Genomic DNA, 26,020 nt, shown 5'->3' on the forward strand with positions numbered 1-26,020 from the left:
AATTCTATCCCACAATTATTTCAGAAGGTAAGCAAACATGATAGACCCAGCTGCTGCTGCTTCAGTTACACCTACTGCTAACAGAGTGGAGAAGAAATTAGGAGAAAGAGAGGGCTACTCATTTTGGATCGGAACATTCTTTATTGTGAGCAATATGGCGGGCAGTGGAGTACTTGTTTTGCCTAGGGCTTTAGCAGATACCGGTAACGCTTTTATTTCGCTTTTCTTCCATCATCTCAAATCCTATTTTAAAATTCTGGCACTTTAAAGTGTTACAATGAACAATATACAGGAACAGTATACAAAATAACAATGAACAATATACAGTATAACAGTTATAAACTTAGAGGAGAGGTAGAATATAAAATAAAATAAAAATATGAATACATCATAAAAACAAAAATCGCTCAGCAACCTATAACCGGAAATGTCAACGTGCATCAGTAGAGGCGCTTCCTCATTATGCAGTATAACAGTTATAATCGAAACTTAGAAAGGAGGTAGGGCACATAAAAAAGACCAAAAGTTGAACAGCAACCTATGACAGGAAATGTCATCACGCATTGCTAGGGGTTCTTCCTTATAATATATAGGCAGTTCCTGCTCATTTTTACCCGCATTCGTCTAAATTGTTTAAATTTTTTGAAAAATTCTATTGATAAATGATAAATGTTAAATATTGTGTTCAAGAGTATCTCTAAAAATTGCCGTTTTTACGTATTACTCAATTTTGTGAACTAATTGGCGAACTTAGCACTTTAGTTGCCAAGTCAATAAATTCGAAATATCTTGTAAATAAAAAAACAAAATCTGGACCTTATAAAGAACGTTTTATGAAAGTAATTAATTAAAAAAAATTAAATTAAAATAATTTAGAATAAGAAAAAGTTCTCGCTTCAAATGTGATTGAATAGTCTGTTCATAATAGGGCAGCAAATCCAGCGGTGCACTATGACATTTTTGGTCTGGGGTGGCTATATGATTTTTAATCCTTATGATGTACCATACCTTCTTTCCGTTTTCAACCTCTGAATTGATAACCTTATTGTATAAGATGTTTATTAATTACCAGCAATTTTTAGAATGTCAAAAATGAAGTAAAAAAAACATATGCACATAAGGAATCACAAACTATTATTCCAGCAATGGAAGAATAAAAATAATATCGTAATATGTTAATTAATAGAGGCACAGGCAGGAGTAGAGAAAACTAGTTTGTTTGCCTGATGAAACTTCAAGGTATCTAAACTTAGAAGTAATAATCAACTATTAATTATTCCAGGTTTTCTCCTGTAAATAAACACATCTTGTCGCTTAAATATTAATTTGAGACCCCCAATGTATATACACACTTTTTTGACTTAAATTTTAACAAGGGTGCTAAAAAAAATTAGATTTAAAGTAGTTATTAATGATCATCCTGTAGATAATTTTTTTTTCTATTTCTTTTATTAAAAAAATCACATCACTTTACATTGTTCTATTTACATATATTCGCCTACATATAAGATAGATAATGTATATGTTTAACAATCATTTTATAGGTTGGGGTGGAATAGTGTTTATAATATTGTGTTGCTCAGCTTCATTATATGCTGGATTATGTATAGCTCGTTGCTGGAACATTCTTGAAGAAAGATATGTAGAATTCAGAAATGTTAGACACAGGAAGCCATATCCAGCCATTGCTGAAAAAGCATATGGAGTACACATGAGGTAAATATACTCATAAGAAAAATAATAAAACTGTTTTCCTATAAATGTCTTAACTGTTATAATTATGGTATAAGAAATGTTTTACTAATTCCCGAATCGCGGCTTCAAAACCCTTAATAAATGTATATTATTTTACTTCCTAATTCATTTGCAACTGATTTTAAACTGTCTAATTTCAGAATATTTTAATAAAATTATGAAGCATGAAATAATTATAAGCTTTGTTTTTTATGTTTTGCTTGAAATAATATTATGAATAAGTAAATTTCATTCTTTCATATTTCTGTAGGTATTAAGTGATTTATGTAAAAAAGCGAGTTCGAATTCCAAAGTAACCTTAGATGTACAGCATGTATTGGGAGTACAAATTAGTTTGGTTCGTTTTCAAAAGATGACTCTGGCCGTTATGAATGTTTCATAGTGACAGCTGGTTTCGGTGGATTTAGAGAGATTAGACATCTGTCAATAATATTCAGTTTATATCGCCGTGAGTTTCATACAAATATCCTGTTTTTTACTTTGTTGAATATGACATATTTTGAGGTAACTGAGCAGCATTTGCGGGAGGTTTTATGTTTTTGCTTTAATTGCCAGAAAAGTGCAGCTGTAGCACACCGAATGCTTGTAGAAGGTTATGGTGACACTGCTCCAACTGATAAATCATGTAGGCAATGGTTTTGACGTTTCAAGAATGGTGAATAGTGTTGTATACTATGAGCTGCTACAACCTGGCGATTCCATTACGAGTGATCGGTATAGGCTACATTTGATTCGTTTGAGCCGTTCATTACGAGAAAAATGGCAGGAATTCGAGCAAAGACATGACAAAGTTATTCTTCTGCATGATAACGGTCGGCTCATGTCACTAAAATTTTAAAAAATTATTTCGAAACGCTCAAGTGGGCTATTTTACCGTACCAGCCATTTACACCCGACATTGCTCCTTCTGATTACTGCATTTTTGACCATATAAAACGGAACGAGCTAATTTGTGCTTCCAATAAAATAAAAAAGTCAACACCTTGAGTTACTTTTTATCTGATGATCCGAGTTTCGTTAAAAGCTTACTTTCTCTGAATAAAAAAAGATTTTTCTTGTCGGGCGCGGATTCTTGATCGTCATTACATGGTTGTCAATAGTAATCTGGAAGATATGGTCTCACTAGTTTAAACAGAAGAGCAGTCAAATGCTTGGATCCCTTAATTTTAATATAACGTTTTGCGTATTTCGTTGTAACCCGAGTAAACTTGAAGCGAATCGAAGATTTTTTGCACTTAATGACGAAACTCGTTCATCAAAAGTTAATTTCATGTAAATATCAATTTTTAATAATTATTTATTATTTTTCATTAAATTATTTAATAATAGTAAAATTTTTTTTGAATTGTTAGGGAAACGAGGAGGCTCCCCTCATGAACCACCAAGCTGCTTCTCATTCATTTACATTTTTTTGTTCCTAAAAATCGGTAGGAGAAAGATCATTTTGTTTATAAAATATCTAATTATTATATTTTTTACATAAGCACATTTTGTTAATATGTTAATCATAACGAAATAAAGGATACATTATTTTGTTATGATTAACGTATTAACATTATGATTATGAATTATTTATGGACAAATGAATTTTATAATTGTGTACAAAAATCTTTCGATTCGCTTAAAAAATCATCAAGGTATACCAAAATACACAAGACTTAAAATAAACGTTAAACATTCGACATTCAACATTCCAAAAATTTGACCGCTCTTCCAGCGACACAATTGGGACTAATTTCCTTGAATTGCGGTTAATCCGCTTATTTTGAGTTCAAGAATCCAAATCGGTCGACAAAAATTTTTTTTTGTTTATTCTGAGAAAAAATGTTTTTGACTCAAATTTTCGTCAAACTAATGTACTAATGCACACACTAACTAATTCAGGTGGTGCCTTCTAAAGACCTGGTTTCTTAGACAGGTCGGTGTTACAAAACGTCAGCCTGAAGCTTGCTCTAAACCCTGATTGGTCAATTTGTGAGTTAGACAGCATATGCCATCGAACTCTCAGATTGAACAACGACTGACGCCCGAATCAACTGCAGTTGGATTACAACGTAGCGTTAAGGCCAGAAGCAATGGCGGACAACAGCCAACAGAACATTGAAATCTGTCAAGTTTTTGACTTTAATATTTAACATAGCTTCTTCTTCCTCTTCAATTAGCTCAGCTATAATGTGTTTTTTCATGGACAAAATCATTATTTGTTCTCTGAAGCAGTGGTCGACAATAATAAAATCAATATAAATCCAAAATAAATATTAATATTAATTAATAAATGATTTGTTTACATTATTAGCGCATGCGCAATGCGACATAATGTCTGCGTTGGACCGACTGCTCACGCTGAGCTAACAAAACAGTATTTGTTTGGCATCGGCGGTACGTCAACTTCCCGCTGACGCCCAGATAAGGCGCTTGTCCTAAGAAATCAGGCCTTGAGCTAAAAATCCAGTATTTTGTTCGCGTCAGGGTAACGTCAACTTAACGCTGACGCCCAGATAAGGCGCTCGTCCTGAGAAACCAGGCCTTAAGTCGTAGAGTTTGGAGTCTTAGTACAAGAAAATCCGATCCTCAAGGTGTTGGCGCACTGTACCTTTATGCTCTTTTTATTTATTGAGTGCTATCTGCTTTTCTATTTATTTTATAAAATGGATTTATGACCCGTTCTTTGTAATAAACACGCAAGTCCGTAAACTTCTTTAAATAAATGTAATGCGAATGTAAGAATGTAAGCAAAATTTTTCTCTCAATTTCTCTTAGATGGAAATTCAGTTCGATTGAAAAATTAATTCGTTACATTCCAGAAGCTTACAATGTAGCTTTGTATTTTAAACCCAAGTAACTTTACGCAAACCGAACTTAAATAGAAATTTGAAAAAAATCTATTCAGTTTATTAATAGTGAAACTCCTAGGAAAAATTGAAGTTATTATGTATTTTTTTAGTATCTCATTGCCATAGCTGGAAAATATTAAGAGTCTTTTTATTTAATTTTAAAAAACACATGTAACCCTTTAATAAAATAATATTTAGTTTAAGAAATAATTTAAAAAAACACGATGTTCATTTTTAAACATCTTTTCGAAACTGAACGAATGAGGTTTGATTCGCTGAATTTTACTGGTTGATGAAGTCTAAATCTTACTTTTTCCTTAAATGCATAGTTTTTATTCAACAAAATAAATGTTTTCTCTTCCAGGAACATCTTGTCTGTTGTCTTGCAGATCAACTTTTTAGGTATTTCAATAGTGTACCTGTTACTTCCAGCAGAAATGATAGCCAAATTGATTCCATCATCATGGGGAATACCTTTCTGTTATTGGATTCTTATTTTAGCAGCCGTAATATGTCCCATGATGTGGTTTGGGACACCAAAAGATTTCTGGTATAATAATATAGTATAAGCCTTCTCATACTTGTTTTCAACGTTAAATATTACTAAGTGTTATTACCATTAATAAAGTTATAACCTATGTAATGCTTCGAATAATCGGTCCTTGAAACTTCATACTTCATGAAAAAGTTGAAATTCCACTCCTTCTTCGATATTAATAAAATAACGTATAAAATGTTTTCGATCTACAGAGTAAATCAAAAAATATTTAAAGTTATGATGTTCTTTAAACACCTCAGCAATTCTGCATTTTTTTAAATTCGAAATGAGTAAATTTATCTATGTTGCTATGCTCATATATTTAATGGTAATCAATAAATCGCCAAACTTTTATTGAATGAGGTTAAAATAATTGTAATAATTGGTATTTATGGTACTCTGGTAATAGGTACCTTATATAATAATGGTAGCTAAAATAGGTGATGAAATAATATTTAATTTTATATACTAATATTGGGAGCTAATAAAAGTAATAGGTTCTTTACGACAGCTTGAAATTAGTAAATACCGAAAAATATTAATTCTGTAGTTCTAGCTTATTTTATATTTAAATTTATAAACGGTATTAAACAGCCTATCCAATTCTGAGTTTATAGCTATCAATATTCAACTCCTTAGCTTTGTAATTTTTAAACCCAGCACTGGAGACAAGGGTATTCATGAACCAAGTATTAGGGCATACTGGATTTCGCGCAGAACATTTTGCTGGAACTTCCCCCTCATTTTCGTGACATGGAAATAAATAATTCACGGTTTTCCTGATGGCAAGGAGATTCAAACCCAAGATCCGTCAAAGACTGAGGATATTTTGCATCAGCACTGTGTACCTGTGCGAGTCGGGAGAAGAATTCATGTCAACCAAATCTGGTTCGAATCTGGATCACCTGGAATCACCGAATCTGGATCATTGGAAGACGAACGCTTTTTCCGATGAATCACCACCAATTCATATACGTCAAAACTGCGAATAAGCAGGTTCAAGCTTTGGCTTATATGAATGGTACCTCATGATGATCACATCGAGTCAAGTATTGGGAAAAACTAGCCTTCGTGAAGAACTTTTTGATGGAAGTAGCCCGCGATAGCGCTGCATAGAGAGAGAAACCATGGAAATCTTCCATAGTTAGCCCGACGGCAATGGGATTCTAACTATTGATCCGTTTATCACTAAGGAAATTTTACATGAGTACTGTGATCAGTGCGAGTCCGGAGCAAAATTCGTATCACTCTATCCTCTGAACCGGGTGCAGCTCAAGTTCTAGCTTATTCACATTTTTGACGCATATGAATGATACTTCATCAGGACATGGCGTAAATTTGCAGTTGGATGATGGGAGTGAGATACTAGTTATGAGTTAAATGAAATTGTCGATTGCCTCCTAAAAGTCACAACTCCTTAAAAAATATAAGAAAGGTAATGGCAGGAATAAAATATAATTTTGATATAAATCAGCAAGTGAAAAATGTAATTAACACAACAAAAAGCAGGAAAAAAATGTAATTTTTCAAATGCAAATCTTAACAGCTACCAATGACATTCGTAAATCATAGTACTTTACCGTATCGTATAATATCAGATTAGACTTTATGTATTATTTTTATTTTCATTTTTTATTACAAATTAACTTTAGTTCCTTATAATATGTTTGGGAAAAAAACTTTCCTTCTTTAGGATAGCTGCTGTTTTGGCCCTTGTCACTATCATCGGATCTATCATTATGCTGCTTGTAGCTATTGCAAAACATGCCTCATCGATTAGTTTGAAAGTAACCCACAAAAATCCTACTTTTCTATCTTTTTTCTTGTCTATGGGATCAATATTCTTCTCATTTGGTGGGGCATCTAGTTTTCCGACTTTTCAAAATGATATGAAGAACAAAGATGCATTTCCGAGGGCTGTCATAACAGGCTTTGCTAGTACGTATATACCATATTTTCATACTTACGCATATTCTTTCTTATTACGAAATAGGACACGTAAGTAGAATTTTAAATTACAGGATTCTACAAAATTATTAAACTTCACAGATCTTAGTGGGTAAAGATGGTAAGTGACAGGCTTTAAGTGCTTTTGAAATGGGAGAGGCTTCTAAGTCTTGTCGGCAACAACATAAGAAAGCATATCCTTTCCAGCATTTAAAAAGGCCCAGAGTCCAAACAATAAGATGTGGACTGTTTGATTGGTTACGTTTTGCCAATGCGAAACTTTTGAACCAAAAAGAAAAGTTAGGCATAATCTCTATTTCTCAAGTATTTTTAAATATATAAAATAAATATTCGCATTTTCTAGTTAATTTGCATTATTCCCTAAAATATCTCTTAGGACTCCACACAATGCTTTAAATGTGATGGGGCATTATAAAACAGCATTCTTGATATATACGTTGAAATTTACGAATTTCTTATTCTCAATTGGTAATGCTATTGTCACGTAGAAAGAATGGAATTTATGCTAGCATGTAAAACATAATTATTAACAAACATCTAAAATTCAAAGAACATGGTAACTGCCATTTCCAATTGAAATGCATGAATTTATATGCAGTGTAAGGAAACGGAAATGACGTAAGGGAATATTCCACAGACTTCTAGAACATTCCATGAATAATAACTAAAATCAAAAAGTTTTAATATGCACATTTAAATACTAACGCTGTCCTGAAAATTTGAGAGAACTTGGAGAATCGAACTCAAGATTTCCGATTTGCCAAGTGCTTGTCTTCAGCCGCTAAGCCAAGACGACACGCTTTTTGTGGCTTTTATGAGAGAAGTGGAAATATATTAGTTTATCAGTATATCAGTTTTATATCAGTATATCAGTTTTATTGAAATACAAATTTCAAATTTTTATTTCAATAAGAAGAATTAAGAACAAAAAACAAGTGGATATATATTTGTAAAAATAATGACATTAAACGTCAGTCCGAACCTAAATATGTTTTTTAATTGGTTGTGCAGAATTTTTAGCTTCCTTAATAAACTATTATTGGAAAATACCCGTATTAGATTTTATTTATTAATTTGTGATCTATATTCCAGTAATTATAGCAAAAATAAGGGTGTTTCTTAGGAAAAATGAATACAATAAATGCTTTTTGACAAAAGCTTTGTTATGTTTATGTAAATAATTGCAGAAAACAAGTGCAGGCTTCCCTCTTTGTTTAGGGAAATTGAAGCAATATGAAGGAGGGAATTAAACTTATTCGAAACAGGCACGTGAAAAATTGTTTCCGATTCATATTTTTACACGAGACTATCAGATTGATAGTTTAAAAGTTACAAGGGTGTTACGTAGAAAAAGTACAAATTTGAACTGGTATCTCTTTATGAATCTAAATTTTTATCTAAGCAAGTGAGACATTGTTTCCAATGCATTTTATACGCTAAATTTAATGAGCTTAAACATGAGTTAATCAAACGAATAGTTCAAAAGTTGTGAGCACTTTTACGCACAAAAAGTACTAATTTTTTACACAGCTTATGTACAATTTTTGCGAGTTGTACGAGTTGACTGGACTAATAGTTTTGAAATAAGGGTTTTCTTAAAAAGAACTTCATTAAAAAATAGTATTTTTATACTAAAATCCTTTTTTACTCCTAAAATATTAGTCCGTTTCATGTTTGGTCTCGCACGATTGAGCGACAGAAATACAGATGAAATAATATCTCTATTTCCTGTATAGCAATGTTAGATGCGTAAATAAACACAAGTACAAAATTGTTCTTTTTGTAAACGAAACTATTATAACTTCTGAACTAATTATCTTACTAATTATCTAATCAATTTCTGTTTTTTACCATTCAACGCAGCATAAAAAACTTTATCGGAGAATAGAATTTACATGCTCAGAGAGTCCGAAGACAGCAATGCAAAGTTTGTACTTATAGACATGCCAAAAGAAATACTTTTTATGCATATAAATGTTTGTAACTTTTGAACTATTTGTTCCATTATCTTGTGCATTGTCTTATGCAATTCTGCTTACCAAAATACTTAGGAAAAATTCTTCATTCACTTAGATAGTAAATTCAGATGAGTAAACAGGTATACGTACAAAAGTTAAGCGCGTAAAACGTTAATTAGTCCGATCATCCGGAATCGGTTTCATTCAATTCAAAGGGGGGTGGGACATTGGAAAAAATCCTTCTCTTGCTCGTCAAGAACAATTTCAATTCTTATCCATAAACCACCCTTATTTCCCTTAAAAGAGGCGAAAGCGTACAAAAGAGAAAAGGGGAGTTTTCCCATATCATTAATAATAAAGTAACAATTCTTTTTAGAAAAAATAAAAAATCTTTTGTACTAGTTCTCCCGATGAAGAAGTCTAATTTTAGAGTAATCTTTTCTGTAAAATGTCTGGGAAACTAGCGGGCTGGTTCTTAAACTAAATATCATATATAAACTAAGCAAAGACAAAACAGAAGTATTGCCAATGCATGTGAAGACAGAAGTCCAACTTATGAGGGTGGACTAGATACTTACGTTTCAGCATTCCATCAAATCATCAGCAATCTAAAATATAAACAATCAACGTCCACCACCTCCAGTGGGCGGCGGCGAAATTATAAGACGTTGACCGGTGCGTGACGATAAAAAAGGTTGGGGACACCACTAGATCACTGGCGTTGAGGTGTTACAATACATTAAATTCAGTTGAGCAAGCCTGTATATACAGGCGGTTACAGTGAAGTTCAGTTTTGAATAAGCATCATCATATGATGTCAGCTTGAACATCTCATTTGGTAAGGAATTAGTTTGCAACTAATTTTTTAAGAATTTTTCTCCTGTTTTAGATTACAAAATTATTTATTATTTTGAAATTTTAAAGTAAAAAAAATTAGTTGTCAGTACTTTTCTAAATGCAAACACATTTTTTAGTCGTTTTCTTGATGTACCTTCCGGTAGCAGTATTTGGCTATCATGTGTATGGGGATACTGTACATATGGATATTACAGATTCTACACCACCCTCTGTATACAGAACCATAGTATTATTTTTCATGTCCTTTCGTTCTCTCTTTGTTTTCTTAATGGTAATCAACGCTACAAGTCAAGAATTTGAAGACATCTTAAATGTTCCCGACAGTGAGTCAATGTATTAACTTCTCATGTTAAATTTACGTTTGAATTTTTGAATTTTTTAAAAATTGGGGATTATATTAAACTACTCGCTGCGTTCATTAACCCCTGAAGTTTTTCGCAAATCTTTTCACATGGCTTCCTAAGCCGATTTAATTTCGCTTACTCATTGGATACTAGCCGATTTTAGTGTAAGTATAATGCAGTAGTTTATATATGTATTATGCTTATTTTGGGGTTTCTCTTTTAAAAATTAAGTTCTAAAAAGTTAATAAAGCTGTAACTGTTCTAAAATGCTAAATAAGCTTATGTGACACATATATCCTCTGAAATCTTCGCATAACACTTATTTTTTTTAAATTTACAGACCAACATTTGAATGCTACTTTGAATACGCAACCTGCATCAGAATACTACGTTGAAATATTGATATACCTACATTTAAATACTACTTTGGAAATATATTTATAACAAATAATTTATAGAATTTCCAAATCTTTAGAATTCTAAATTACGAGTCAAAACAGTTTGAAATCATTTATTCTGGAAATATTATAAATTTTAAAAGCTGTAAATACCAATGAAAAAGATTTAAAAAAGGAAAAAAAAAGAACATATAAATAAAGTAGGTGAAAATGGAAGTAGTATATTAAGGTTAAAAGAAAAAAATATATTACTATAAACAACATACTTCTCTATAAGTAGTATATCGATTTCTGTTGATCCAGCTAGCTTTATTCCTTGAAACACCGCTATCTCGATCTGCTTAAATTATTAAGCATCATCAAAACTAAAATATATATCTAAAATAACAATTAGCTTTCGTAAATTAAGAAACATGATTGAAGCAAAAATACACTACAATTTCTTTGCTTAAATGAAAAGTTTATTTTTAACATCTCCTCTCGGCCCAGCTTATACCTCAGTCTCTTACAACTCTTCTTTGCTAACTTGAGAAATGATATTTTATTATTTTTGTGGCCGCATACAGACGCAAGCATTAACGTTTTATATAATAAAGGCTAATGTTTACAGGAAATTAATAAATAACCTATTTTTAAGATAGCACGTATAAGGTCAATTTATCTTCAGAAAACACATTAAAGCTTTTTTCTTCCCCTAGAAAACTTTGAAAAGAAGTGTATGTAAGTTTGAAAATCTAGACTTAGAACTTAACCTAATATTTTTGTATTAGTTTTTTATTGCTGTAAGGATTTTTTGATTTGAATTTACTTACGAGATGTTTGTCGATAACGTTATTCGTTAAAATCTAATTATAAACTTTATACATTTAAGTTTAATTTTTTTTTACAGAATTTGGTTGGCAAAGAGTTCTGGTTAGAGTCACAATACTCCTTTTTGTCTTATTCGTAGCCCTGTCTATTCCCCGCTTTGGCAAAATACTTAACTTAGTGGGTGCGTCAACTATCACATTATGCTGCACAGTGTTTCCTTGCCTATTTTATTACAAATTGTGCTCAGATGTTCTTCCTACTTGGCCCGACAGGTAACAGCTTTTTAATGTTTAATAATACTTTTAAGGGGACACTTCACGATGGAAAACCCAAAAATCGACCAAATTATACTTTTTTCAATTTTTGTTTCAAAAAATAATACTTATATCTAGCTACAATTTAAAAGAAAAATTTTTCAATTTCATTCATTTTTTGCAAAGTTATAAGCATTTCAAGATTTGTAAACAAGGTTATGTAAACTGTCTGTTTTTATAGTTAAACTGTTTTTTCTCAATGTTGTTTTTTACGATAATATTCAAACTTCGAAAAGTTCCTTGCGCATGAGTTTTGAATAAATCTTTATTTTTTTCTCATATATATGATTGGTCTAATGTTCCGTAACCAATGTGATATAAATAAAAGCTGAATACTCACTGAATATTTTTTAAATTACTTTAAATTGTTATTTAAATTTCAATTTTTAAAAATTATATAAAGACTATGATATTTTGATTTTTTATTTGTTTAAAATTAAGTGCTAAGTTGTTCAAACATATCCAATTTTATTTATACTTATTCAAACTGTAATATAAATGAGTTTCATACAGCTACGATAAAAACTCATGCGCAGGAAACATTTTGAAATATTGGAACATTTAGTAATTTAACTTGCGGATAAATTATTAAAAAAATTATAACTTTTCAACAAATTAATATTTTTGCTTCAAATTTTGGGAATATCTTTCTAAATGCTTTATTCACAATCTATGAAATTTTCATTAAAATTGGTTGATATTTAAAAAAAATCATTTTGAACCTGAAGTGTCCCCTTAAGGGTAAATGCTTAATTTTTAAGGTCAATGCTAGTTAAATTTCGCAATGACCAGTCTGAATGATTCATCAAAAGCTGCTCTTTTCAGTAAAGTAATGATGACTCGATATTGTTCTGAACTTGATAATATTCTTTTTATAATTATATATCATCATTCACATTTTTAATACGTGAGCCAAAATCTTCATTTAACGGGACCTTACTATAACAACTGTAGGCTAATAGCAATAAAAGCTTAAATAATTAAGTATGCTTAAAGCATGCATCGCCTACCAATCTGATTATTTTTTTTTTTGAAACCTTAACATGTCGATAATGTGTTGCTCGAATGGACATTAATCATTTAAAATATCATTCTGCCTTTAAAATGATCGTAACATTTGCCCTTTTCCTCTTGATCTAATTGTATATGTGTATTTATAAATATTGTGTGGGTAAATTATAATATGTATATATATGCTGTACTTACATTGTTTAAGCTTTTAATGTAAAATGATCGAAATCTACTCTGAATCGAAGTTCCAACCTCCATCCTGGAAAGTTGGTTGTTACAAATATCATCTGGTGTTGCCTATGGAATCAAATTATTCTGAGCTGAAAAAAAGGAGAAAGGGAGAAGGAAAATAAAACTTGGGTATTCCTTATTCTCTCTATATATTAGTCCATATTCTGAGGGGAACTTCCTTAGAATATCTGATTCCATAACTTGATTTATGCTGAAAAGGTATTAACTCAATTAATTGCTCTGAAGATGAGTTAATTAGTTCTCAGAAATTGTTTTTTGTTTACATATTAATAGTACCTTCGTTTTTCATCCTTTTCGTGAGTTTGTTAATCAAGTTCCAATTAACTCATCATTTTCGTTACACCCGTATCTGGTATTAGCTCACAATTATAAAAAATACTTGTTAGGTGCAATTCCTCCATCCGAATTGTTTTTTGAATTGTCATTATTTTGATTTTTTGCACGTTCAACGTTTATAGTAAGTCAGTCTATTTACGCCGTTTCCTCCATAAGTTTTAAATTATCATTTTGTTTTTATTTTGAATCGAACTAGTACAGAGTTTAACACAATCCTTTGAGGATTCTGCATCATTAAATCAAAGCCTGCTTCACAATGTTAGGCATATCAAATTTTCATGATAGATAACTATCGGGTTGGTAACCTCGTCACACTGTGGTAGTGATGTCGGGTCGGTATCCTCGTCATAATGTACTCTTCATACAAAAACAAGAAGCGCTACCGAAACAACTTCTACTTACACTTCAGCCGGGGATTCCCCGTAATATGTAAACACTCAAGTGAGCGATTTAACTGTTAGAAATAAAGATGTAAATACTTGTTGTCTCTTGTTTTTTTTCAGTTTTTAAACAATAATATTACATTAAATATTGTAAACCGCTACATTCTGGTGATCCGGAATTATTAACGAAAATGACGGACTCAGAACCATCGGCAACAAAAGATGAAATATAGCACGAGTAAGTGTTAAAGTACCTCCGTTTTGGGCGGAAAAGCCCGAAATATGGTTTTACCAAGTGGAAGCACAGTTTTCGATTTGTGGAATAAGTGCAGAGGAAACTAAATTTAATTACTTAGTTTTCCAATTTAAACCAAAATTTTTTGAAAGTTTGTGGGACATTATAAGTGACGATAGCAAAATGAAATATACAGCTGCCAAAGAAAATCTTCTGATATTTTTTTAAAGAGAGTGAAAATAAGCATCTAAGTAGGGGAAAAAAGGGGGTTCAGCCGCAGCAGGAGGGGTACAACTCAACATTTCAGATTCGACTACTGCCGCAGCAGGAGAAATACAACTCAACGAACTATGACGTCAGAGGTTTTTCAGAGATTGTGAGATCCCTACTTTAGATAAGTTTTTATCAGATGGTTTATTTTTATCTCTTCTTTAGAAAGGGAAAGAATTATTTTTATTTTCGGGACTTAGAAATTTTTCGCAAGTGGAGTGTAGCGATCGATGACTTCTCGTTTATAGGATAACCGGTAAACTCCACTTCCCCTGTATAGATAAGAGTTCAACCCCACTGATTAGGTCTTAGTAGCTCTTAGAATATTTTAAATACAAAAACAATTTGAAAATAATTCAAAGTACAATCAACTTCAGACTTTTTAAAAGTAGTATCAACAGCATCAGAATTTTTTTAAGTACAAACAGTTTAAAACAGTTAAGTCTAAAAAAATTTAAAAAAAAAAAACATTTGAACTTCAATCTTCTGTAAATCATTATGTATACGTTTATTTTTTTAAAAAAAGAACTTCAAAAATTCCTTAGGTACAAACGACTTTAGAATCGTTTTGGGAATAAAGTACTAAAATTTTTTTAATCAAAACAAACTAAAGACAATTTTAGATGTAAACAACTTTGGAATTTTTCTAAATGCCTGCAGCTTCATAATTTTTCAAAGTACATATATTTCGAAGTTTCTAAAAAAAAATTAAAACAGTTTGAAAATATTTCCTAGACCAAACATCTATGAGTCGTTATATGCTCATTTTTTCCAACTGCAAAAATTGCGTATGGTCAAACAATTTCAGAATATTTCAAAGAACAAAAAATTTCAAAGTTTTTCTAAGTCAAAACAATTTGAAATTATTCTCAGTACAAACAACTTCAGAAATTTTCTAAGTATCAACAACATCAGAATTTTTTTTTCTAGTACGAACACTTTGAAAATTGTTTAAAGTCAAAATAACTTTAAAATATTTCTGCGACTTCTTATATACCCATTTTCCCCAACAAAAATAATTTTCTATATGTTCAAGGAATTTCTGAGTGTCAAGTAAGTAACAAGTCCTAATAAGTTAAGCCTTTTTTAACTAAATTTCAGTTGCTCTTTATACACTGTTTTTCTTGCATCAAAAATTTTCACGTTCAAACAACTTCATAATCGTTTTAGGTAAAGAAAGTTTCTTTAATTTTTCAAATCTAAGCAATTTTAAAATTTCTTTAAGTACCGACCACTTAAGAATTTTTCCAAGCCTAAATAATTTTAAAATTATTCAATGTCGTTCCAAGACCAAACTTCTGCTACTTGTTATATAACTGTTTCTTTCCGACATTTCTGTGTATAAACATTTTCAAAATATTTCTAAGTACAAATGGTTTGAAAACGTTTTTAAAATCAAAACAATGTGAAAATTATTCAAGAGCTACAGTCCGCTTCCCTTGTAGGGTTGAGAGTTCAACCCCACTGATTAGGTATTACTGATTACTCTTAGTATATAGCCATTTTATACTCAAGGAATATCAGAATATTTTAAAGTCCAAACAGTTCGAAAATTTTTTTTATGTTCGAACATCTTAAGATTTGATTCTAAGTATTAGCAGTTTAAAAATTTTTAAATCTTAAAACAATTTGAAAATTATTTAAAGTACAAACAACTTCAGAATTTTTAAAAACAGCAACAACATTAAAAGCATCAACAAAAAATTAAATCGAAACAAATTTAAAAAAATTTTAGGCACAAATAACCTCAGAATTTTTCAAACTACCGTCAGTTTCATAATTTCTCAAAGTACATACAATTCAAAAAATTTTCTAAAATTCCAACAATTTGAAAATGTTTCCTAGAGCAAACATCTATGACTCGATATATACCCATTTTTCCAACTTCAAAAATTGTGTTATATTCAAACAATTTTAGAATATTTCTGAGAAAGAAATATTTTAAAGGTTTTCGAAGTCAAAGCAATTTGAAATTATAATAAAGTACAAACAACTTCGTTATAACTTTAGGTGTAGAAAATTTTTAAATGTTTTAACTTAAAACAATTTAAAAAATTTTTCAAGTACCAACAACTTTAAAATTTTTCTAAGTTCAAATAATTTGAAAAATATTCAAAGCCGAAACATATTGAAGTTTTTCCAAGATCAAACTTCTGTTAGGCGTAATAAAGCTGCTTTTTCCGGCATAAATAAATTTCTACGTTTAAACATTTGCAAAATATGTTTAAGCAGAAGCTGTTTGAAACTTTTTCAAAGCCAAAAGAATTTGAAAATTATTCAAAGTTAAAACATTTTCAGAATTTTTCTAAGTAATAAAAATATTCGAGTTTTTCTAATTACAAAACATTTGAAATTTTTTCCGAAAACAAACTGTTGCTATACGTTAAATATCCGTTTTTCTCACTTTCAAAAAATTTTCTATACTCAAACAACATCAGAATTTTTCTAAAACCGATTAAGAATTGTTCAAAGTATAAAGAATGCGTAAATTTATCAAAGTCGAAACATGTTAAAAATATTTCTTACTTTAAAATTCCTTTTCTTCTTCCCAACTTCAGACATTTTCAAATTCACATATCTTCAGAATATTTCGAAGTACAAAAAAAAAATTATTCAAAGTATAAACAACTTCAAATACCAAAAAACATCAGAATGATATAAAGAGTTTGAAACTTTTTCTAACTTCCAACTTCTGCGACTCCTTACTTAGGTACCTGATTTTTAAGAACTTCAGAATTTTCCTGATTCTAAACGTCTTTAGAGTTTTTCTAAATTCTACAGTTTCAGAATTTATCAAAGCACGAAAAATTTGTCAACTTTTAAAAGTCGAAACAGTTCAAACATTTTTCCTCGTCCAAACACATGCTGCACCTTATAAATCCGTTTTTTTTTTCCAACTTAAAAAAAAGCTCGATATTTAAACAACTTACGAATATTTTTAAGTACAAAAATTTGAAACCTTTTCTAGACTTCACTCAACTTTAGAATTCTTCCTAAGTGTAAACAATTTGAAAAATTTTCACAACCTAAGCAATTTGAATAATTTTCTGACTTCAAACTTTTGCGACTCTGTAGATATATCTGTTTTTTTTTTCAACTAAAAAAAGTTTTCTATGTTCAAAAAATTTCAGAATATTTCTAAAACGAACAGATTAAGAATTTTTCAGAGTATAAATAATTTGAAAATTTTTCGAAATCAAAACATTTTGAAAAATACTTCTGCGACTTCTTATATACCCGTTTTCCCCAACTAAAATAATTTTCTATGTTCAAAGAATTTTGAAACAATTCTATGTACAAAACAAGAAGAATTCAGACTTTTCAAGAAATCAGAAATTTCAATCAAAATTTTTCAAAGTCAAGACAATTTGAAAATTATTCTAAGAACAAGCAACTTGAAAAATTTTCTAAGTTCCAACAACAACAAGAATTTTTCAAAGTACAAACAGTTTGTACAAACCGTACAACAGTATTACTTACACCATCTGCAATTCTTAATATACCCGTTTTTTAAAAACTTCAGAAATTTTAAAAGTACCAACAACTTCAGAATTTTCCTAATTCTGGATATTTTCAGAATTTTTTAAAAACCAACAAATTAAAAATTTTCCAAATTACAAAAAATTTGAACATTTTTCAAAGTTGAAAACAGTTTCAAAACTTTTCCACGACCAAACATCTGTTACTTGATATATACTCATTTTTTTCCTACTAAAAACAATTCTATGTACATACAACTCCAGAATATTTCTAACGCAAACAGATTCAAAATTTTTTCAAAGTATAAGTAATTTAAAAATTTTCAAAATCAAAACAATTTGGAAAAAAAAATTCTGTTACATCTTGTATACTTGTTTTTGCCGACTAAAACAATTTTCTATGTTCAAACAACTTCGGAATTTTTTCTAAGTGCTCATTACTTGAAAAATTTTTAAAGTCGAAACAAATCTAAAATTTTTCTATCACCAAACTTCTGTAACTCCTTAAACATTTTCATTTTTTCCCAACTACCAAAATTTTCTAATTTGCAAAGCTTTAAAATATTTCTAAGTAGAACAATTCAGAAAATTTTTCAAAGTCGGAACAATTTCAAAGCTACACAAAGTACAAATAAATTAAGAAATTTTATAAGTACCAATAGCATCAGAAATGTTTTAAGTACAAACAGTTTTAAAATACATATTTCTAACTTCGAACTTCTGCGGACTGCTTACAGGTATTGATTTTGGAGATATAAAACCTAGTCAGCTTTTGCAAAAAATGCGAAATTTTGCTACTGATGGTATTTCGGATGAAGTACTTTAAACCCTATTTCTGCAAAAGATGCCGGATTCTGTACGCAATATTTTAGTTGTTAGCGATGAAGACATTGAAAAGCTGGCACTAATGGCCGATCGTATTGTTGAAATGCAACCAAAACAAGACCTATACAGCGCAAGTAGTATCGTTTCTCCAGGAGCAGATGCTATTACTGAATTAAGACAACAAATTGCAGCTTTGGATTATTAACTGGAAAAACTGAGAGTCACTCGGAACTCTCATTCTCCATCAAAAAATGCGTACCGATCTTCTTCTAATCGCAGTAAGTCTAGCAAACGTTATAATCCAGGTGGCAAATACTGCTGTTACCACTTTCGGTATCGTGAAAAATGCTTTCCTGATAAATGCAAAGGCCCTTGTGCATGGAAAAACAATCAATCGGAAATCCAAAACCAGCAGTAGAATTATCGGCAAGCTCTGCTGCGGTAAATAAAGAAAATTGTCGTAGATTCCGCTTATTTGTCACGGACAAAAAAACGGGTTTACATTTTCTGGTAGACAGTGGAGCTGACGTAAGCCTTATTCCTTATACTTCCAAACACAAACTTATTTTATTTTATTTTATAACCGTCGTTGAACAGCCGACCCAATTTCATGGGTTTACGACTACTTACGTTCAACTCCGTAGCCTTGTAAATTTGAACCAATCCAGAAGACAAGGAAACTCCTGGATCAGTACCCCCAGAGGTATTGACTTGTTGTGGGAACATGGAGGACTTTGAGACTCGACAGATTTAACGTGCATCAGTAACCATTTACTACACGGGGAGTCTTCGGCCGGCGAGGATCGAACCCACGACCTCTTGGATATGGGCCCAGCGCCCTACCGACCAGGCTATCCCGGCCCAAACACAAACTTATTAGTGACTATAAATTATATGCAGCAAATAATACCGAAATCGATACTTTTGGTACAGAAATTTTGATTCTTGATCTTGGTTTGCGCTGCGATTTTCAATTCCCATTTGTTGTCGCAAAAATAAGTAAAGCTATATTGGGAGCAGATTTTTTGAACAAGTTCAATTTATTGATTGATATAAAGCATAGAAGGTTAATTAATGGTGTAACTAGCCTTGCAGTATATGGTGACATTGCATCCATCTCTATAAATGAAAGTGTAAATACAACAAACAGCTTGAGTACATATAATGATGCGTTTTCGATGTATTCCAGTATAACAAAACCGAATATTCATATTTCTACCTTAAAACATAATGTAAAGCATCATATAGTAACTAAAGGACAACCTGTAAATTGTAAAGCTAGACAATTAGACCCTAAACGGTTGGAAATAGGAAAAAAGAGAATTCAAATATATTCTAGACAATAACATCATTAGTCCCTCTTGTTCAGAATGGGCAAGTCCATTACATATAGTGACAAAGAAAGACTGTTCCTTCCGCCCATGTGGCGATTATAGAAGGCTAAATGATTTAACTGTACCTGATCGTTATCCCATACCTCGAATACAAAATTTTCAACATTTTTTAACTCATGAAACTATATTCTCTAAAATTGACCTTTTTAAGGCTTATTTCCATATTCCTGTAGCGGACGAAGATAAAGAAAAAACTGCCATCATCACACCTTTTGGACTTTACCAATTTAATGTTATGAATTTTGAACTAAAAATTGTCAAGGTAACCTTTCAGAGATTTATCAATGAAGTTTACTATGGCTTAGACTTTGTGTTTCCGTATTTAGATGATCGCTTCTTCTTGCGAGGAAGAACAGCGTTCACATCTTGAAACAGTTTTTCAACGTTTAGATATATATGGTCTTCGAATTAATATTAGTAAATCAGTTTTGAGAGTGCCTGAGATAGACTTTTTAGGTTATCAGATATCTGCTGAGGGGTCAAAACCTCTACCTGAAGAAATTAAAGCTATTGTAGAATATCCCTTGTCCGAAACTATACATGAACTTCATTCCTTCTTAGGAATGGTTAATTTCTATCGAAATTACATAAAGAATGCCGAAAAAACTTAAGCTCCTCTGCATGAACTTTTGAAAGGATCTACAAAAAAGGATCTACGCAAACTACCGTGGACTGATGCAACCAAAAAAAGTTTTGAAAAATGTAAACAGGATATTGCTCAAGTAGCGTTAATGGCATATCCCAATTCGGATTACCCTCTGGTACTTCTCACAGATGCTTTTGATTGGGCAATTGGATCAGTAATTCAACAAAAAGAGCTTAATGGTTGGAAACCTATTGCATTTTTTTCAAAAAAGCTTAATGATGCCCAGAAAAATTATAGCGTTTACGATAGCGAACTTTTGAGTATATACTTATCTATTAAACATTTCAAGCACTTACTTGAAGGTCGTGATTTTATAATATATACCGACCACAAACCTTTAATATTCGCATTTAAACAAAAGAATACTAACGCCTCTCCAAGACAGCTAAGACATTTGTAAAATATCTCACAGTTCTCTACTAACCAATGTCATACAAGTTGTCAAAACAATGTGGTTGCAGACAGGCTTTCTAGAATAGAAGACATCGATTAACCTGTTATTGATTTTGAAATGCTAGCAGATGCACAAATTAATAATGATGAGCTGCAACAGTTGAAATTACATTCCAAATCATTAAAATTTAAACAACACCAGCTACCATCAGGAAAACTCTTGTATTGCGATATTTCTACTTCAAATATCAGACCATTCATACCTAAAAACTTTCGGAGGAGAATGTTTAGTGCAATTCATGGTTTAGTTCACCCTGGAATCCGCAGTACTGTAAAAGAAATGATAAAAAATTCATTTGGCCAGAAATAAAAAAAGATGTTAAACAGTGGGCTCAAACATGCATTGACTGTCGGAAAAATAAAATCACTAAACATACAAAATCAGAATATGCACAATTTCAAGCACTGGATGAAAGATTTAGTGCAATGCACATTGACTTAATTGGCCCTTATTCACCTTCTAACGGATATACCTACTGTTTTACCTGTATTGATCGGTTTACCTCTTGGATGGAAGTGGTATCGCTATCAAATATCACTGCTGAAAGTATCGCAAGAGCATTTTATGAAAATTGGCTTGCCCGATTTGGTGTTCCTTTTCGCATTATTACCTACAAAGGAACTCAGTTCATTTCAGAACTATTTCGAAATTTGGCCTCGTTATGTGGTGTAAAGATAAACTATACAGCTTCTTACCATCCTCAAAGTAACGGAAAAATTGAGCGCTTACACCGCACATTAAAAACAGCTATTAGGTATCATAACTGTCTCCTCTGGGCAGAAACATTGCCAACAATTCTAATGGGTTTGTGAGCAGCAATGCACGATGACTGTAAGTATACATTAGCTGAAATGGCTTATGGCAAAACTATTAAGTTACCTGGCGAATTTTTTGAAGAATTTGAATTGCCAATATCTAATGATAATTTTGTTAATAATCTTCGAAATCAGACGGCACTCTTGAAGCCCTATTAATCAAAATTAAAATGTAAACAAAAACTTTTCATCCCGAAAGATTTGCATACATGTTCGCATGTGTTTCTCCGGATCCACAAAGTAAAAAAACCACTTGAACCTCCATATGAAGGACCCTTTTTGGTATTACAAGGAAGCACAAAATATTTTCTACTTTCAATTAAAAACAAGCAAGTTAATGTCTCCATAGATAGACTAAAACCTGCGTATGTGATGCAACCTGATGAAACTTTGCCTCCAACTTCAGAAAATGATCTTGCATCCGTTCCAGTGCCAAGTAAAGAAAAACAAGTAGAACAACAACCTGAGAAAAGAACACGTTGTGGAAGACGAGTTACGATTTAAAGATTTTACTGACTCTCATTGAAATGTTTACTTAAAAGTTATGTTTAGTTCTTCATATTTTCCCCTTTGTTTACATAATTTGTATTTATATATAAATATAGTTGTATTAATATGTATTCTACTCCTACCATATTTTCAAAGTAACGCAACTTCGTTACTGGTAGGGGAATGATGTCAGGATTTTAACCTCGTCATACTGTGGTAGTGACACCTACTGGTATAAACAAGAAGCGCTACCGAAACAACTTCTACTTACACTTCAACCGGGGATTCCCCGTAATATGTAAACACTGAAGTGAGCGATTTAACTGGGAGAAATAAAGATACAAATACAAAAAGTTGTATCTTGTTTTTTGCAGTTTTTAAACGATAATATTACATTAAATATTGTAAACCGCTACAAACACAATTCTTTGAGGATTCTGCATCATTAAATCAAAGTCTGCTTCACAATGTTAGGCATATCAAGCTTTCGTGATAGATAACTATATGGTTTGGTATTGTCGTTTCAATTATAAATTTGTAATAAATTAAATTTTCTATTTATTATAAATACACATCGTAGAAAAAATTTAAATTCTACTTATTTTTACTAAACATCTAATTAAAATAGGGAGCACTGTTTATTAATGTTTGTCTTTATCCTCATAGATCGCTTCCCACTTATAAGAAAATAATTCTAATCATTATTGGTGCCAGTGGAATTCTAGGAGGTGCCATCGCTACATATTCCTCATTTCTAGACATTGTGAAACTCGAAGAGTTTCATCCACCCTGCTATCTAAATATGAAAGGTAACTCTACATCTTCTAACGCGTCTATTGATGCATTGAGTTTGGAACATTATTTCTAGTATGTTCGTAAAAATTTGTCACTGTATTAAAAATTGTTTTTTATGCAATGTGAAAAGTGTTTATTTTACGGAGATCAACACTGACAAATATGTAATCTGATGTATTACAAAGTATAAGGTAATATTATTGCTACTAATTTATATCAGACACTATTTTTGCTCCAGATTTCACAAGCGAATTTTATGCTGGGTGTTACGAAATTCGATCAACAAAATACGAAGAGTGATGAAAGGCAACAAGAGAGTGAGAACTGATCATAGATCATAGGGTCGAAACCCACATTGAGAGTACGAAAATAAACTTTAAAAAAATAAGAAAATTCCTACAGGTTCTGACGTCAAGCTGCAAAACGACTACAAAAGAGTCAAGAATTTTCCTAACCACAAAAACGATTTATATGCTTAATTATCACAAAAATATCACAAAAATATTGTGCAAAGTTACACCAGCTGTACAAATTTTGCACCGTCCACACAGTGAACACTCCATTTCACAGTCTACCAGGACGTAATATTGATTCTCCAACACGTTCGAAGTAGCTGGGTCGTTTTTGATATCAGCCGAAGCGTCGACAATCCGAGTCATAGGATCCTCAGGTATGTCCAAAGATGTCGTATAAACTAGTCAAGTACTCACAGATCTCCACTATTCGTTTCATCTACAGCCAGAAAATATGTTTTTCTCTATTTTCATCCCTTTAATATGGTTCGCAATCACATAATCCAAAGGAATTTAAATGTTCTATACCCATCCCATGTTCTATACTTCTCTGAATTGGGTGGATATATATATATATATATATATATATAGATGGCGGGTTAAACTTCTCTTACGTTTATANATATATATAAGTCAGTTCAAAATGAAGATAAAACAAAGAAGAATTATAGACATATGAAAAAAAGGGGGGGGGAATAATAAGTAAAATAATAACAAACAACAGTTTAAAAAAAAAGGATAAAATTTTATTTAAAATAACCGGGAAAAAAATATAATCTTTACATCAGCCCACACGATTATATCCGCAAAGCAGAGTGCTTTCTAATATTGTATCAATAAAGCCGAAGCAAAATATACTAATACAATATTGTGAGGAGCACTCAAAAAAAATATTTTTTTTTGCAAAAATTGCAACAAATAAAATAGAACACAAAAATAACATAATAACATAAAAGAAAAAGCAGTATAAAAAATGGACTATAAAGCGAGTAGCGAAATCAGATCTACTTGTATTTCTCGCATTTATTTATTTATTATATCTATATATATATTCGATAACGATCCTTCAATATAACGATAATATAACGATTCTTCAAATAATTTCTGATATAAATATTTTTATTCAAAAAGACAAAAAAAATTCGCTATAATGATATATACTTTTACTCTATAAATATTATTATGATTTTCAAAAGTCAAGTAATGCGGTCACATTATATTTGAAAATTCAAATGTTATTTTTGATGCTTTGCTACATCTAGAGTAAAATTTAAAAGAATTTAATCACATTTGATCTTCTTAATTACGTAAAAAAAAATTTTTTTTTTAAAGAAGAAGGAGATTTTTAAACATAAAAATCTGTATGAAAATAGTTGCATTGCATTCGAACAAATTATAATTTTTCTAAGAAAATTATCTTTCACGTTAGCAAAATACTTTCTGAAAGCTCAAAAACTAATCCCTTAAGAACATAAGAATATTGTTCTAACACTCTTTTATGTCTGTAATATCACGAGGACAAAAAAAAAGAGGCTGTTTAATAAAAATACATACTTTTATAGTACATTTTTCACTACGATAATTTAACGTAGCTATACATTTTAAATTATGTTAATAAAAATTCGTTTTTTAACATTTATTAGGCTAAACTTAATGCTTTGTGAATTAGAAGTATTAAATCATGTGTTACTCTTAGTTTTAATCTTAAAAAGCTTGGCAAAATTTCAAGGAAGCAAAAATTAAATTTTAATTGTGTTTTTGAAACCAAGAACAAAGAAATAAAAAAGAAAATGAAAAAACAAATAAAAAATAAGATGAAGGGCTTTATTGAGATGTGAACCTAAAAAAATTCTAATAAAAGAAATGCTACTTATACCGCGTAAATAAAAACTGATAGTTAATTTTATAAAACACATTTATTATTATTTGAAACTAATGAGGAGGAATTTTTTTAAGTTACGTTTTGAAATATTTTATTTAATTTCGTTTCATGTTCGTAACTTAGAAAAAAAAAACATTTTTTGATAAAGGAAACAGCAGAAGTAAGAGAATAAACCAAAGGAAAAGTTTTTTACCCTAATTTTCCTTTTAGAGAAAAAAAATTCGCAAGTAAGCGAGCATATTTTTCTATTTTTTTTCTAAGAAAGATTTAATAACGAAACTCTCTTTTTAACTTCACTAAATGAGAACAAATAAAATTCTTGCTTACGTTTTTAGCTTGCCTCGCTTCTGTTGCGCAGCATAAGGAAATAGGAAATGCGGGTTGTTTTCCTAATTTAAGCTTTGAAGCGCAAATTTTCGTTCCTCGAACTAAAACTTTTTCTTCCCGTAGTTAAGAATTTTTTCTAATGCATTTCTCATGGCATCCGCAAAGGTAAAAAAATAATAAAAATATTAAATTGTAATAATAGAAAAGGAACAAAAAGTGGAAAAGGAAAAAGTAGTTCAATTAAATTTATACAGTGAAAGAATTCATGAAAACCTTCCCCCATTATTTTGAAATTCTAACAATCGGGCGATTATTTACTGCAGGTTGAAGAGAAAATATATATCTTGGTTGTCCAAA

General features: G+C 30.9%; 1 protein-coding gene across 1 annotated transcript; it reads left to right on the forward strand.

The window, feature by feature from the left end:
* The first annotated feature begins 28 nt into the window (after positions 1–28).
* On the forward strand, positions 29–23,282 carry LOC107437762 (uncharacterized). Its single transcript, XM_016049860.3, has 7 exons — positions 29–203; positions 1,545–1,716; positions 4,954–5,139; positions 6,821–7,065; positions 10,028–10,234; positions 11,543–11,735; positions 23,033–23,282. The coding sequence occupies exons 1-7, from the start codon at positions 38–40 to the stop codon at positions 23,232–23,234; spliced, it is 1,371 nt and encodes a 456-aa protein (XP_015905346.3). The 5' UTR covers positions 29–37; the 3' UTR covers positions 23,235–23,282.
* Positions 23,283–26,020: the final 2,738 nt, after the last annotated feature.

The sequence above is a fragment of the Parasteatoda tepidariorum genome, chromosome 2, assembly GCF_043381705.1.
Source record: "Parasteatoda tepidariorum isolate YZ-2023 chromosome 2, CAS_Ptep_4.0, whole genome shotgun sequence".
Classification (NCBI taxonomy): domain Eukaryota; kingdom Metazoa; phylum Arthropoda; class Arachnida; order Araneae; family Theridiidae; genus Parasteatoda; species Parasteatoda tepidariorum.